This window comes from Malaya genurostris, chromosome 1 (assembly GCF_030247185.1).
Source record: "Malaya genurostris strain Urasoe2022 chromosome 1, Malgen_1.1, whole genome shotgun sequence".
In the NCBI taxonomy this organism is placed as follows: domain Eukaryota; kingdom Metazoa; phylum Arthropoda; class Insecta; order Diptera; family Culicidae; genus Malaya; species Malaya genurostris.
In genome coordinates this window covers 158,414,776-158,426,711 of record NC_080570.1, presented here as the reverse complement: position 1 = coordinate 158,426,711, position 11,936 = coordinate 158,414,776, and the positions used below count along the sequence as shown (strand labels likewise).

General features: G+C 40.3%; 2 protein-coding genes across 3 annotated transcripts; one reads left to right on the top strand and one right to left on the bottom strand.

Annotated features, from left to right (window-relative positions):
* Positions 1 to 8: 8 nt before the first annotated feature.
* Positions 9 to 1,499, bottom strand: LOC131426452 (GATOR complex protein NPRL2). Of its 2 annotated transcripts, XM_058589191.1 has the most exons (3): positions 1,462 to 1,499; positions 1,112 to 1,390; positions 9 to 1,046 (listed from the first exon to the last, which is right to left on the bottom strand). In XM_058589191.1, the coding sequence occupies exons 2-3, from the start codon at positions 1,327 to 1,329 to the stop codon at positions 65 to 67; spliced, it is 1,200 nt and encodes a 399-aa protein (XP_058445174.1). In that variant the 5' UTR covers positions 1,330 to 1,390; positions 1,462 to 1,499; the 3' UTR covers positions 9 to 64. The 2 variants fall into 2 exon arrangements, with proteins under 2 accessions (XP_058445174.1, XP_058445173.1); XM_058589190.1 differs by lacking the exon at positions 1,462 to 1,499 and having other exon boundaries at positions 1,112 to 1,455.
* A 6,443-nt stretch (positions 1,500 to 7,942) lies between these two features.
* LOC131425569 (transient receptor potential cation channel protein painless-like) lies at positions 7,943 to 11,132 on the top strand. The gene is made up of 2 exons (XM_058587559.1): positions 7,943 to 8,197; positions 8,256 to 11,132. Exons 1-2 carry the CDS (start codon positions 7,961 to 7,963, stop codon positions 10,938 to 10,940), a joined length of 2,922 nt encoding a protein of 973 aa, XP_058443542.1. The 5' UTR covers positions 7,943 to 7,960; the 3' UTR covers positions 10,941 to 11,132.
* Positions 11,133 to 11,936: the final 804 nt, after the last annotated feature.

Below are 11,936 nucleotides of genomic sequence, written 5' to 3'. Positions count from 1 at the left end.
TGTCCAGCTAGTTGTAAATATTTTGTAAAATTTGTTCATACCTACTTTTAAAAACAAAAACTATTCATTTCCAAATAACGGTCACATTCGAGTCCACATCAATATCCTCCTCGATCCGTCTCGGTGACAGGCCCGTCTTGCAGCAAATTTCGTCCAGGCTGTTCAGTCCGGTGTACAGTTTATGCCTTGCGTTCGGGTACGATCCGGTAAAGATCGGATACTTGTTGATGCACCGGATCAGACAGTGCTGCAATCCGAAGCTGACCAGTTTCCGCTCGTCGATGCCGTTGTCCCGTGGGCAAATGCGCTGACAGAGAGCCCGCAGCGTAACACCGTGCGTCATCTGTGAGTACAGCTGGAGAATTTTGTGCAGCGACGGCAGACGCTGCGCCGGTTCTTTTTCCGTCTCGAAGCACACGTACCGCCGACAGTCTTCGGCAAACTGACGGTCCTTGCTAAGGTTTTGCAAATTTCGCGTGCACATGTACACGTTACTGTACTTGAGCAACGGAAGCAACTGAACTACTCCGTAGTAAACCAAATTCTGGATGCAAGATTTGACCAGTTGATTCTCCACATCGGCTTCCGCCGCAATCCGGGCCACATGATTGACCCCGTTGATGAATGGAACCACTTGCTGGGTGGTGAGATCCCACGCTTCCAGACAAATATTTTCAAATCCCTTGCAAATCAGCGGTACCTGCTGGTCCTGTACCGGTGGCGGATCCGGTTTCAATTTGGCAATCTTCAGATAGATGGTGGTTTCCCCTTCCACAATCGTCGCCACCTGCTTCTCGTTCAAATCCCGCAGAATACAACTCAACAGATGCTGAATGCGAGAATTGTGCTCCGCATTCGAGAGGAATGCCGTTTCCTCTTCCATCATCAGCAGGTACTCGGACAGTTTTTTCACCACCGGCTCGTACTGCACCGAACGGGCCCAACTGTCACACACGAAGCACAGATTGAAGTAGAATGCATTCCGTGGGTAACGTTGGTGGTCGATCCGAACCGGATAACCGATAACCTTGTGCCCGAGTGCGTTGCTGAAATCGAACAGATTTACATTTAAAAAATCATCAATCAACCAAATTGATAAAACCAAACTCACACGGTCAGCGTGCAGCGCTGCAGCTGCGGCTTCGGAATGATAAAAAACCGGATCGAATCAAACACGTCCTTGGAGATGTAGTTATCCGGAACCTGACAACATATTTTTGACCCAGCTACGGCGTGAAATTCACTCAGCAGAATACAACGGATGGGACCTTCCCGGCCACAACCTTCGTAGAATTGATTCGTAGGATTGACGACGGTGACGACGGACATTTCGGATCCGGCTGGTGCGCGAAAATCGCGTACAGCCTGCTGTATTTTTTCTATTACGAAACTGTTTGTTTTATCAATTTAATGGATCGTATTTCGAAGTGATAACAGAAGCAACAGCTGATCAATATTTACCTACACGGGTTCTCGTTTTATTTTGATTAACTGTGACCATGATGCAGAATTAACAAGGTGCTCACATTTTTTTCGGTGAGTGAATGCGGTTGTCATTTTACTTCGAAAGAACAGAAAAATATGAAAAAGAAAAACGTAAACATCTTTCTATGAAATGTAGTAACTATCAAAGAAAAACCGAACCCAGTTTCAAGTCTAGCTGCTGTCAAATGTATGGAATTGACAGCAGTTAAAGACGGGACTGGGTTAGTTTCAACTTCATGCGAAAATGACTTTGGATTTGTTTCCCGAATCTCGTCAAAACATTGCTGAGATTTGGAAAACCGAGTGCTCGGCAAACTTCCAAACAACTGAAATTTTCGGTATTTTTGTAGTCTTTGTTTGAATTAATTGATTAAAATCAAAATTAAAATATGAAATAAACATTCTAGTTAAAACTTGTTATTATAGATTCATTGATTCAAACACTTTGTAAAAAAATAATTTCAGATGGAGAAGATGGTGATTCAGATACTGTAAAGAATTTGCCCGCTTTGCTGTCTCTCCCAACAGGAAACCAGCGCTGCCAACTAAGTCGATTTCTCGGTATTTATACCGACTTTTGGACTCGATACAGAAATACAGATATGCTCTCTCAAAATACCGATATTTCAGTTTTCATACAGATAAATACCGATTTTCAGTTTTTGTGTTGGATTCCATAGGGGTAAACCAGGTCGAGCGACCTTTTTTTTTGTCGCAAAATAAGTTTCCGCACTAAATCGATGTTTGATTTTTCGAGAAAGATATTGTACAGATAGATTTTTCCGCCAAATACAGATATTTGGACAGCATTGCAGGAAACACAAATTGTTTGAATTCTCGCAATATAAGGGTAATTATTTTCTAACTGATCAGCTATTTTAAACATTTGCACTCTATTTCCGCTTCTGAAAATCACATTCCGGCTACAACAGAAATAGTTGTTCAATTGGACAATGAATATTTAAGAAAATATGTCATACCTGAATCCAATCAATAATTTCTTCTAACTTTCTTTGCGTTTCGCCTTCGACTCGTCAGTGCTTAAAGCAGTTCAAGTAGAACTGCCATCTCCGTCTAGCAGTCCAACTTAAACCGCTAAGCAGACGCAAAGCTTACACAACTTATGTAACACTTATTGGATATCACACAGGGTGCAATATCCTTTCTGACGTCTCGGGCGTAAACGAATGACGACTAGCTACTGGTCGCCGCAGAGTTTGAACATTTAGGGGTTTTTTGTTTTGTGCAAAAAAGCACATATTTTGTTTCAAACACTGACGAGCCGAAGGCGAAACGCAAAGAAAGTTGAAACAAAATATGTGCTTTTTTGCACAAAACAAAAAAAACCCTAAATGTTCAATAATTTCTTGCAGTAGATTAATAATACAATAATTGCCAAACATTGAAGAAAGCTGAGATTCCGTTAAATTCATATAATTTCGATAAAAGGGCCAGTTGCTGGTAAATACGGTAATTTACAAAATATCGGTATAACATTTTGAGTTGCCGAGAAATCAGGAAACCATAAACAGATTATTTTGGAAAAAGCTATCTTTGCCGAAATTTCGCTTAGCCGTTTTTTTTCGACCGTTCTTTTTTCGCTGAACTACAAATTACTTTTTGATTGTGTATGAGAACAAAGCGTAAGTTACTAATTGAATGGAAAATTATATTGTTTATTGTTTTATTACTCTCTAAGTCCCTGAAACGTTCGCGTGGGCCTTTGAAGAGTGTGTTTTATGATAAGGGGCAGTGTGAAGCTCATTACATGAAACATTGCGATGTGCAATACATACAAAATGATATTTCCCATCATACCAAAACTTCAGTCCGATGGAGAATAAGAAAAAATCTTTCATACATATTTTTTAATAACTATTGACTTGCCTAATACATCTTAAAATATTAGCAGTCAATAAAAAATTATGTTTAATTTGTCTGAAAACCAAAAAAAAGTTGGATATTAGTGTGATCATGCATTCATTTTAACAATGATGCGCTTTTAATTGAACAAGTTAACCATTCAGATTGAAAAAAAAAATACTTCGCGCAGAAAAATGTATTTTAACTTCAAATATATTGTGCTTTGAATTAAAAGATATTTTGTTTTGAATCAGCGCCTATTTTCATTTCCCTTTAATTCAAAAAAAGCATAAGTACTTGATATAAAAAATTAAACATTTTGAGTTACACTTTCTTGAAAATGTGTTTGCATCATTTTTTTCTTCTATTTTAACTGCTCCTGGTAAGTCGCGTATACAAGATGGCATGGATTCATTCAAAAGTGGTAGATTCTGGATGAAATAAAATTTTGTTTATATGAACTTTGGTTAGCTTACTAAGGGCATATTCAGTAGTGTTCTAGTTCTAGATGCATGATCTATGCCAGTTACAAAATTTAAATCTGAATTTTATAACAAGAAAAACTGGCAGCCCCAGCAGTGTTTTATCTGTGTTTCAAATATACAAAAAATAGAACGGCCTCGTAGACCAGTTTTAAAATTGACAGAACTGGTCGAATAAATAAAACTAGAACGGCTTGCTGGGGATACGTTTGTTCCAGTTTCTGCTCTATTATAGATCTTCCAGATAGAACTTCTAGCTGCTGAATTTGCTCTAAGGTGTTCCTCCCATTCTCAATGCAATCAATGAGTGCAGAATTAACATTGCCTGTGGTATTAACTCCTCTACATCCTTTCGTTCAATAATTTTCTATAAATTAACAGTAAAACCGTTAATCATTCGAATCGACTGTCATGTTTTAACCAAAAGTTAACATTATTCGCAAAATGGTACACGGATATAATTTCGTGTGTACATTACACTCATTCTAAATACGCTTGTGTGGTCACCAGTTAATTTTACATCGTGAGCTGTGACAGCTGGCAGATTTTTTATATCCATCAATGAGATCGAAATCGTGTAGACTGGTGCAGTAGCGAAGTAATGCTAAACGAGGGGCACGGTAGGTACGATTGCCGTTGTGAAAGACCAAAGCCACTGAATTTTTATAATTTCTCGATGAACATTAGAAAAGGTCCCAAGTGCAAATGACAGTTCCTCTTGGTTTACATTCTCTTTCAATTATTACGGCAAATTCCAGTAATTTCCAACCACTTCTACAGTGCATATCGATAGTTGATGGTTTTTGCTACTATCCTATGTGAAGTGTTATATGGAAAGATTGCTGATTGGCCTGTAATACTCGAAAGAGAAGGTAAACAAAGAGAAACTGTCATTTGCACTTAGGACCTTTTCTCGTGTATGTCTTCATTTAATTCTGTTTCACGTTCCAATCCAAGTGTGAATGTACTGGAGTTGTTGCTGGGCATCAACTGATGTGAAGATTTCGGCGAGAATATGTTGAAAACAAGAAAGTTTTTCTGGATGCAAAGCTTACCTTTGACCAACACCGATCAACTTTGATTTCCAAAGCAAAACAACTCGGCTTCGTAGCGAAAATCAGCCGAGACTTCAAGAACCCGTACTGTCTAAAAGCGCTAAACTGTTCGTTGGTGCGTCCATTACTCGTAAATACGTGTTTGGTTTGGAACACGCACTCTTTTGGAACTTGCGAATAAAATGTGTACAGGGGAGATTCGTCCGGCTCACTTTGCGGCACCTCCCTGTGGTATCCTGAATTATGTGATATCCATCATTGAGTATGATTGGATGAGCGTGTAGCAGTGAGTGAGTGCGGAATAACGGTGGCATGCGTTGTGTCAGAGGCCGCGAACGAGTGTATAGAATATAATTGGATATCTGCGGTAAGGAGAATATCACACTCCCATGGCAAAATCCACTGGATTTATCACCGTATCCTGACCACTGTCGTCTGATTGGTCTGGAATCGTTAGAGCGACGAAGAAAGATGCAACAAGCGTTACTTGTGGCTAAAGTAATAAATAACAATTTTGATTCCCCAAAATGTTATCTCTTCTTGACTTCCGTGCTTCTCAGCGATCTCTACACTTGACGAGCCTATTTCAACCAAGATTTCATCGTACTACATTCGGACTACATGAACCAATGACGTGCATTATCCAAAGTTGAGCATCTGTTTGAATTTGGTGAACCGATGCACGAGTTCTCACAGAAATTATCAAGTATATCATTTTTATAAGTTGATCGTTTGTACTTCGTGTTATTTATTAAGACTTGTAATTGTCAGATGAATTATTTTTACATTTATTTTTTTTTAAACAGATAAAAATGCATGTAGCTAATTTTGACGGTGACGGAGTTTGACTGTGACGGATGATGCCGGACCGTCTGAATCGTACTTTATGCAGTTCGCGATTCGCCACATTATCATTTCATTTTCGCCAGGATCGCACACATTTTCATTCGGGAACACGTGAAAATAATTGAATTCGTTGTTGTACAAATATGAGACCGACTTTTTTTCGTCAAAAATATGTTAATTTTGATTGAATGGTTACAGTTTAATTCTTCAAAGTAGTCAACATCGGTATCTACACATAATTCAGGGGTAATTTATGAATGTCACACCAAAAACCGTGTTGGTCGTTTGTGTCAATTCACTCATCGGTCCATTTTTTCACATTTTAATAATAAGTGAAGCGTTTATTGTTAAGTGCGTGCCACATCGATGCAAATGATGTGGTAATCAGATGGCGCCAGGTCTGGTGAGTAAGCCGCATGAGCAATTTACTCAACGCCAAAAGCCGATAATTGACTCAACCGAATGTTTAGCGGATCTAATGCGATGTGGTGGTGCGTTGTCATCAAGGAAAATCATCTTGTGTAGCCTGGCCGCATATTCTGGGTACTTTTGACGTTTCAAAGCACGATTCAAAATTGTTGGTAGCGTAAACTGTTTCACCATGTTTTAGAAGGTCTTTGCAGATGACGCCACTCCGATCTCAAAAAATACAGAACATGACATTCTTTCGAAAGCGATCTGACCTTGCGGTCGATTAAGCTTTACCGTCGCGGTCAACATATGATGTTTTTGGCTCGCAGTTCACGAAATAGATATTCTTTTGATGGGCAGTAACATTTCGATACAAAACAACGGCTTCCTTTTGTACCTGGCAAGCAGAATTTCACAGCTGGATTTCCGGTTTTCTTTCTGCCTAGCAGTCAACTCATGCGGCACCCACCTTCCGATCGTCAGAATCTTTTCCGTGGCCACGGAAAAGATTCTGATTTTGTGTTTAAACACAAAGAAATTGTTTGCAGGGTTATATTGAATTATTCCGCGAAGTCGTATCAAGGTTTCACAACTGACTTTGGGAACATGGTTCCTTCATTTGAATTTAGGTTTATGAAAATTGGACCCACGGTCTCCGAGAACGATAAATTCGTGTGCACCATTTTTAAACTTCATCGCACATTTCACCCGGTTACCTCGAAACAGGAAAAGGGTCTACACGAAACTTAATATGGAACTAGAAGAACTTCTATTTAAAGCTACGTTTTTTGAAATCCGCTGAGCTGTTTATAAGAAGAACGAGTGCACTTCATTTCATTTCTTGCATAGTTTACTACGTTACTCCGGTACCGGAAGTTGGACCCGGATAAAATTTACTAGCAGGCTATTGAACTACAAAAAGTTTCACTCGAAGTTCTACAAAGTCGGTCCAGATTGCAAAAACTTTCTTATGAAAAAACACTAAACTGCAAATTCAACACAGAATCTAGCATTTTCATGAGAATGAGGATAATAAACCAAATCAGCAAATGTAAGAATTTTCAGTTCTACAAAATAATAACTAACCAACTAATTCAGAAAATCCAACTAATTTTCTCGTCAAAACGCTGATTTCGGTCTCTCCGTGTTCGTGGACTGTATGCCGGGGTGGAATTATAGACCACGATTTGGCGATAAAACTAGAGTTGATAATCTGATAAATTCCGAGTAGAAAGAAAATAAAAATTGATAAGTACCTTGGTTATCTCTTATCAGCTTAAAGCATCAGCCGCTATTTCATTCGGAACCAATCACAATTGTCTTCACATCCAGTTCGCGCTCTCACGTGAAACTAGTCAGTCAGTCAGTCAGTCAGTAATTGTAAAAATCCTAGAGTGTTCTTCACAATGACTTACGAAGAGTGCAACGGAGAGCCCACCGGTTAGCAGTAGAATCGTGGCGATCCTTTGTTTTACATTGAATTATTCAACTTTTTCTTCCATGACAGATCTATTATCTTTAATAATCGAAGAAAATCGTCGTAAAAAACGTGCCGAAAGAAGGAAATTGCAAGTAGGTAAATCTGGATTCTGTAGGAGCTGTAATTAGTCACTTTGAAAATTTAGCCGATCCCGACCGCGGAAGGATTCTCTATAATGTGTTTGTGAAGTCGTTCGAGAAAACGATAATCTTAGGGGAGGCGGGGGCGAAAAAATGCCACTTTTTATTTCACGCCAAAAATTGTAAAGCTTCCCTGATACATTGTATTTACAGGATGCTATCTATGCGGAACTAAAAAGGATTATCAACGCAACAGAAATGCAACAGGGTTTACCGGAACTTCGTAGTCTACTGCAGGGTCCACGGATCGATTCTCTGCGCGGATTGATTGCGGAGATAGAGGGGTGGCAGTTAAACAACAAAACCATCCCGGTACCGAAAACTTTTCTTTCCCATGCGAAGCTTCATCCTTTGTTCCAGAAAATGCTGGAAAACATCATCAAGTATCGTGCATACCTGGAACTTTTCATAACCCATTTCAACGCCGCAAACGAAGTAGGACGAGTTTAGCAAATGTGACCAGATTTGAAATTTTTTTCTCTCTCCTAAATAGGGAATCGCTCCACACCAGAACACCCCACTTCATTACGCAGCCGAAGCAGTGAATGTAGACTTCATGAAGTGGTTGCTAATCCAGTCCAACCTAGAGCCCGATGTGAACAGTCGCAATAAGCAGCGCCAAACGGCTCTGTTTCTACTGTGCGAACAATACGACATTCGAGTGAATAATTCAAAGTTCAAAAAACGGGCGCTAAGTGTTGTCAAAGCTTACGACATCAACACCGAAGACGTCTGTCAATGCATTCTGTTGCTTTTGGATCATGGGGCAAGCTTTAACATTTGCAACGATTACCTCCAGCTGCCATTTGAACTTTTGATTCGTAACACCTCGAGGGAGAACCAGAATCCGTTTATCGAGGAGTGCCGAAGCCGATTCGCGAGTGGCATTGCAATTAGCGAAGTCCACGGAGGAGGAGCACGAGTGGTAGGGTTTTACCAGGACTCACCGCCAGTCACGGTTACCGTGGAGCTCTTGGAGATATACCTAAGATTTGGGGAGAAGGAAAAATTCTCCGCTGAGATGGCACACTTCAATGTAAATGCGAGTAATGTTAAAACAGTTATCAAACTATTGTTGCACATTGCTGTGGAACTTGACTTGGAGTTCTACGTGAGAAAGATACTGGACCGAGCGAATAGGATAATTTTTCAAGTTGAAAGAAAATATAATCGTACGGAGGCCGAAGATGATAGTAAATCATTGGAGCTCAGGCTCACACACCGTTTAGAGCTGAAAGGTCTGCTGAAAAAGGCATGCCAGGCCGGTAACGTGAGGACGTTGAGACTTCTACTGAACCAAATAACCGACAGTGAGTTGATCAATGATGATCCGATTTTGGTAATTACTTTAAATCAGGCCGATGAATGTTACAATCGTACCGAAGAGCGATCCCGACTGCTGCAGTGTGCCGAGTTTCTTTCGAAGGAACGGAAAATTTTCGTTTCTAGCACCGACAACAATGGCAACACTGCCCTTCATAATGCGATGAGGTTTGGTTTTCATCACATTGCACTGGAACTGATCAAGAAGAAACACATTTACCTAGGGGTCCGAAACAAGGACGGCCTAACGCCGCTGAGCTGTGCCCGGTATGGGTTTTGGAAGCAGTACTTCGATCAGTGCATATCGATTGACAAGAAACGATCGAATTTCGATCGGAATGAGATTAGATTCAATCTGCATGGGTTCAATCCGTACATTCTGAAGAAACGAAAAGTGAGCCCCTCGAAAGACGAGGCGGAACCGACGAACCGGTCTCCTACTGAAAGCGTCATTGTTCGAAAAGCAATGGCATTAGACTTTTTCCAGACGGAAATTGATCCTGTCAAGATTATAGCAAAATCAGAAGACTTGAAACGTCTGCTGCTTCATCCCGTAGTTTACACATTTATCCAAATCAAATGGCTAAGTATGACGAAGTGGAGCTACATCAATCTGGTCTGCACACTGGCAACAGTTTCCTTCTTCAGTTGGAATTCGATAGATGTCTGCGATGGTGACGACGGTGCTTCAATGATGCCAACCGTACTTTCCCTGATTGGTGCAATCTATCTGATCTGCCGAGAGGCGATTCAATTTATGTTCCTGAGACAAAAGTACTTTTACTCGCTGGAAAACTACATGGATGCTGCCATCGTAATCACCATGCTGTGGGTTCTGTTCCGGGGTTGCAACTCGATTCTGTCCTCCCTAACCGTCATTGCGTTCGCTATGCAGCTAACCATCATCATCGGATCACTTCCGTTCGGCAAGTTCTCCACCTACATGTACATGTTGAAAACCGTCTCGATTAACTTCGTGATAAGTTTTGTGTTCTTCATGCCCCTGCTAAGTGCCTTCGCCCTTAGTTTCTTCATGGTCTACAACGATCGAACAATGGAAGCAACCGAGCGCGAACCGGAAAACAACGCCTTCAATCAATTCTCTACCTTTTCCAGTGCTGCCCTCAAGACCTTAGTTATGACGACCGGCGAGTTCGAAGCAGCGGAAGTTGACTTCAGCGGCGGGAAGATCGTCCTGTTCGTTTTGTTCGTATTTTTCGCTCCGATCGTAATCCTGAACCTGATCAACGGCCTCGCGGTCAGTGACATCACTGCGATCATGCAAAAATCCGAACTGATCAGCATTAGCCGAAAGGTATTTATTCTAGACCGCTACGAGCGTGGACTTCGAAATATTCCATTTGAAAGCATTCGGCGGTTTTTCTCAATTCCGTTCTTCGATAAGCACTCCTACCTTGTTGTGGTGAAACGCAACGAGTCCCAGAAGGTTCTGGTGGAAGATATTAATAAGATACCAACTGTTCAGCCGGAACCAGAGATGATCCCGGTGCAACAGACCGACAACTCTCCGGCAAACGATCAGCAAAACCCGCGTGGACGCAAGGCCGATCCGAAGGCCAACTGGAAAGTAGTTCCGAAAATACCCGGAGCTTGGTTTGTTCGAGGATCGGAAGGGTGTACTGTGAATTTGATGTTACTGAAATTTCATTTATTCTTGACTCTTGAAAACCAGATTGTTGACCTTGCACGGCAAATCGCTGAACAAAGCATAATCATGAAAGAAACTCACCACAGTGGACGACTCGAAGGTTCTTACGCCGATACGGTCCAGCACCGAACAACGCTGCAATCGTCCCCATCGGAGAACTTGATTGCGATACACTGGCGAAACTAGATTTGAGTAATGTAAGAAATATTACCGGCAACGTTGCCGTGAGTGCTCTGTCACATTCAGCTCGGTGCACACTCAGCTTCTCTCACCTGTCACCTAGCACAGCTTACACGCTAACACAATCATACTCAAACTCGCTGTGTCTATCACATGACACGTGACGATACTGGTGCTGCACCGTCAGAAGTTACTATCAAAATAATTAGCTAGAATGAATATAGCGAGCTGTGCTCGTTCAGTTGTATTTAATGGTTAGTTTAGAGCGTTCGATTTTATTAAGAAATAACCGAAAAGTCCTGTACTGCTGATTACACGAATTTTCCATCTCGAATGCTTATAAAGTGTTAGGCACTTTACCTCGGACATTAAAAAAATCAAGAATCGAGAATCATGAATTAAGAATCAAGAATCAAGAATCAAGAATCAAGAATCAAGAATCAAGAATCAAGAATCAAGAATCAAGAATCAAGAATCAAGAATCAAGAATCAAGAATCAAGAATCAAGAATCAAGAATCAAGAATCAAGAATCAAGAATCAAGAATCAAAATCAAGAAACAAGAATCAAGAATCAAGAATCAAGAATCAAGAATCAAGAATCAAGAATCAAGAATCAAGAATCAAGAATCAAGAATCAAGAATCAAGAATCAAGAATCAAGAATCAAGAATCAAGAATCAAGAATCAAGAATCAAGAATCAAGAATCAAGAATCAAGAATCAAGAATCAAGAATCAAGAATCAAGAATCAAGAATCAAGAATCAAGAATCAAGAATCAAGAATCAAGAATCAAGAATCAAGAATCAAGAATCAAGAATCAAGAATCAAGAATCAAGAATCAAGAATCAAGAATCAAGAATCAAGAATCAAGAATCAAGAATCAAGAATCAAGAATCAAGAATCAAGAATCAAGAATCAAGAATCAAGAATCAAGAATCAAGAATCAAGAATCAAGAATCAAGAATCAAGAATCAAGAATCAAGAATCAAGAATCAAGAATCA